The 4,311-nt window shown below is 35.1% G+C and overlaps 1 protein-coding gene across 1 annotated transcript; it reads right to left on the bottom strand.

Annotated features, from left to right (window-relative positions):
- Positions 1-279: 279 nt before the first annotated feature.
- On the bottom strand, positions 280-3,849 carry LOC110602225 (uncharacterized protein At3g27210). The gene is made up of 3 exons (XM_021739686.2): positions 3,426-3,849; positions 1,445-1,525; positions 280-1,085 (listed from the first exon to the last, which is right to left on the bottom strand). The coding sequence occupies exons 1-3, from the start codon at positions 3,586-3,588 to the stop codon at positions 613-615; spliced, it is 717 nt and encodes a 238-aa protein (XP_021595378.1). The 5' UTR covers positions 3,589-3,849; the 3' UTR covers positions 280-612.
- Between the last annotated feature and the right edge of the window lie 462 nt (positions 3,850-4,311).

The following is a 4,311-nucleotide window of genomic DNA, read 5'->3' as shown; positions in this document are numbered from 1 at the left end:
ATATATTATAATCTTACCGATCCTATTTTTTATACATTATCAGACAGGAAAGATCATATTTTTTATATATTATCAGGCCCGATACGTGAAACCTAAAGTAAATTTCAAACATCAGAGATATGTACAAATATGAGACAACTAATTGCTCCAAAAACTGATCATGGATTCCTTACATAAAAAAGTGAAGCTTGCAGGCATATCAGCTGGTCCATGATAAAAACAAAGGAATGGCAAGAAAACAGGTGATAAAAAAAAATTCCTTAATTAGCCCATGCACACTTAAGAAAAATTTTCTCTATAAATACAGGTATCATTACAATGGCAAGTTATGATCTTCTCTTATTGCAGGAAATTATCTACTGGAATCAATTTCCCTCTAGAACTAAATAAAATCTACTTAAGGTAACTTCGCCTCGAGATACAGATTCAGTTCATGGAGTTTGACATTTTACATATTCTCTGCCTTTGTTGCTTTATATATGCCCATAATAAGCAAAGTTCCCTTGTAGTTACACAATCTGATCGCAGCGAGGTTGGGTGCATATAACTTCTGACCTCAAGGGATTGAGATCCTACCATTTTCCATTTACATTGCATTGATGATAGCAAAACTTAGGCTTTATCATTTACAGCTAAAGCTCGAGCTGGACTCGTCTTCTTCTTCCTCTCACCAAAACTACGGCAAGAAATCAAGCTCGGGAGGCAACATTGTGCAGATTTTATTGATTTCTCCCTCTCAAGTAAGCCGTCTCCATTAGCAGTCCTTTCACTGCTGCAGACACTGTTAGCTCCAGAGATATAAGGTGTGCTAGAAGGAGATTTGGGAAGAACATCAAGAATGGTTGGCTTGACTTCTTTCTTCACAGCGGGAGTATCCCGCTTCTCAGAGTTATGTAGGTCATCAGCTACTGATTCTTCTTGCAGACTCTCTTTGAACAGTTCAGATAATCTCTTCTTCTTACCTGTCGGGGATGGTTCAGGTATAGAACCAGGAGGCCTGTCTTCCAGAGGGGTTTTGTTGATTTTGGGGGTCCCCATGAAAAAGTTATGATGAATTGGAGTACTGCCACGGGATGGGGTAAATTCTGCACAATGAGGAAGGAAAATCACCGCATTAAGATATGTTAACATTTCTGCATTCATTAACATGTATCGAGAACATGATCTAACAGTCTTTTAATATGAAGATTATGGCAGAACAAACTAGTTTGCTCTTAGCAGGAGAAACTAGCTTTCGCGATTGCTCATATTCTAGAGTCTTCGATGTCAGTTAGCATCTGAGTGGTTATGTAGTTTAGAAGTAAGCCATAGATATAGTTCAAAGTCTAATATTATTTCTGCAATTTTTCCACGAGATAGAAGCAAAAACACAAGGAATTTGGAAAAAAACATAAGTTGAGTTTGCAAGACAAAGAAGCTCAAACAATTTTGAACATTTCCTTACCACCATTGACACTGAAGAAATCATCTTCGCAATCTGATTCTAACCAGGGTTGGGAATCAAAAAAGGTCTCATCTTTGCTGCCTGCAAAGTAAGCAAAATATATATCAACCTCAAGCTTCACGCATGCACAAAGAGTAGCTGAAATAGAATTTGAAACCACAGCAAATTTAACATTCTTAATTATCTCTTGCAAGATATGTCATTCTTAATTTCCTATAGTTAAATGTGAAAAAATAGACATCCATTTCTTATCCTTTTGTCAGAAATTCAGAGAAGACAAAAAAATGAACTCATGTGAAGCACCACTCAATGTCATTGTCAGACACCCAATGTGCTGGGAATACCATAACAAACACTCGGCTAGGGAACTTGAAGTTCCTAGGAAGTGTGAAAATTGTTTCTGTTTGATTGTCATTTCTTTTTGACTTCCTGGGAAGTCAAGAGTTTTTCTTCCCTTAGTGGAGGGGAAGTAACTTACTAACCCCAACTTAAGCCTAAATTAATCAGCTAATTTTACATCTTTACCTTTCGTGGTCCTGTTCATTTTCCTGGAAGAAAACCCAAATATCTTCCTTTTAATTTCAAGAAATTAATGCTTGCATTGGCGACAAGTTAACAAAACAAAACAATCCACACCCACATTGTGGACCGCCACTCCTAGTCATCTACAAGAATGATAACATTCGCCACAAGACAAGATCATCAATGAGGCAATAACCAATGGCCCCACATAGTTGCATACTTTCAAAAGGGCTGGACAATATTCATAAATCAGTCTCCATATTATTATGGTAAGGATGCCATTGACACAAAACTTACAAACTAAGATGACTAAATCGCCATAAGGGTTTTAAAGAATCCAAAGTTAACATACTGCCAGATTCAAGCAAAGACACACCACTCTGCCTAACCTCTTGTCATAACCAGTTTGGGGAAAACAAAATTCTCATAGGAAAAAACTAGAGATCTACTTCTGATGCTATGTAGTTCCAAAATTATCACCAATTATATGACTCCTCAACAGAAAAGTTATACTTTACTGGCTGCATATTTCCAAAAATATCACCAATAATATGAACTTCTGAACAGAAAACCTGCATTCTTGCAGACCAACAGCACAGACACTTCACCAAGAAATTCATATCAATGGAAATTCTTTAAAAAAACTGTAGTCATAGCATTCAAGGAAAGGCATAATACATGTATAGGTACTTGAGAAAATTCATATCAAAGGAAATTAAGAAGCGCATCCCCGGAACTCCGGCTTCAAAGGGTCCGGTCCGGGGAGGTTCATCTACTGTAGTGGTTCCACTCAATGAAATTGAAGCCTGCAAGCAGAGTATGAGCAACCTCAACCACTATCCACATCCCCTTTCATTTCTTTACTAATTCCTTGTTATAACTTGGAAAACAAAATCCGTCAACATGATATATAAGGAATCAATAACAACAATCAATCAACAGCAAACTACAACTATGTTGAAATTCCCTGAAGTGAAGTAAAAGATATAGGAGATGACATTAAAAGTTAAAAATAAAAAAAAGAAGAAGAAGAAGAAACAAGCAAAACCACCAGAATCAATACAAAACAACGAGGTCAATGCATCTTCCTGACAGCCATATCAGGCAAATCTTCAAACACATCAACAACAACATACCTACAATACATCAATTAAGCTTAACCCACAAAAATAGTTTATCATCAAACAAAAAATTTTTCAACAAGATTCTCTTTATTATTATTATAATATTATAATATTTTCCAAGATATATCTTCAGACTTCAGTCATATGGGGATGCATCTAAAGCAACTCCGACACACCCAACCGACCATTTCAGATCGCACAAAACTGGAAAAGACTGGAAAGCTCAGCCAACGACTTTATACTATTATCATAACAATAGAAAGCTTTTTTTTTTTTTGAAAAAAAAAAACAAATTCCAGTCAAGCACAAAACTCAACCAAAGATAAAGACCATACCATAGTCGTCAAGAGTCTTGATTGGAGGGTCACCATTGACGTGTTTATCCTTGAAGGGTGATTCTGGAATCACAAGATTGTCCCTTTTAGACCCAAACGACACTCCTAGTTTAATGGCGGATTCTTGGGTGCTCTTGTGATGGACAGAAGCGCAAGAACCCATCTTTTCTTTCTGCGTCTAAAGAATCACTACCACAGCCACACCACAACCAAAGCCACCAGTCTGACCATCACAAGATATTAATGAAGAGAAGAAAGTTGAACAGAAACAGCTTTTACTTCACACACACACAGAGAGAGAGAGAGAGAAGAAGCGTTTTTGTTTTTTTTGTATTACCGAGTGGTGGAATCTAGAAAATGGCTTAAATTAAGAAAAGCAATGAAAAAAAAAACAAAGGAAAGAAAATCTAAGAGAGATCAAAGAGAGAGAGAGATTGGCTTTGAAAGGGAAGTTATAGCAGCAAGCGCATGTATGGACGTGATGTGAAAACAGTGCAAATGCTTAATGGGTCCTACTCCTACACATTTTCTACACGGAGGCTCTCAATAAATTGTCGGAAATTCTTTTTAAGAAAATTACCATTTAATCCTTATAATTTAGTAAAAATAAATAATTAATTAATTAATTATATTTTATATTTTATATTTTTTTAAAAAACAGTTAAATATTTAATTCCTCCAATTACCTCAAAAATTAATATTACTATAGACTTTATAAAATATTTTTTTATATGATAATATGATTTTTTAAATCACAATATCTCCATTAAAATTCTTTTTTTTTGTAAAATAAGCACTTGATATATCAAAATAAAATAAAATAGAATAGATTAAAATGTTAAATTTACCTAAATTATATAGTGCTATCAAAAATACTAATTTTTAA

The sequence above is a fragment of the Manihot esculenta genome, chromosome 15 (assembly GCF_001659605.2).
Source record: "Manihot esculenta cultivar AM560-2 chromosome 15, M.esculenta_v8, whole genome shotgun sequence".
NCBI classification, from domain to species: domain Eukaryota; kingdom Viridiplantae; phylum Streptophyta; class Magnoliopsida; order Malpighiales; family Euphorbiaceae; genus Manihot; species Manihot esculenta.
The sequence above is the reverse complement of the archived record's forward strand: the minus strand, read 5'-3'. Positions and strand labels throughout refer to the sequence as shown.

Bases quoted from the DNA above. Each gene is read 5' to 3' on its own strand.
- LOC110602225 (XM_021739686.2), bottom strand. From the start codon at position 3,588: ATGGGTTCTTGCGCTTCTGTCCATCACAAGAGCACCCAAGAATCCGCC. The intron at 1,526-3,425 runs GTATGGTCTTTA...CTTACTTTGCAG, and splicing joins CAAGACTCTTGACGACTATG to GCAGCAAAGATGAGACCTTT. The intron at 1,086-1,444 runs GTAAGGAAATGT...CTCATTGTGCAG, and splicing joins TTTCTTCAGTGTCAATGGTG to AATTTACCCCATCCCGTGGC.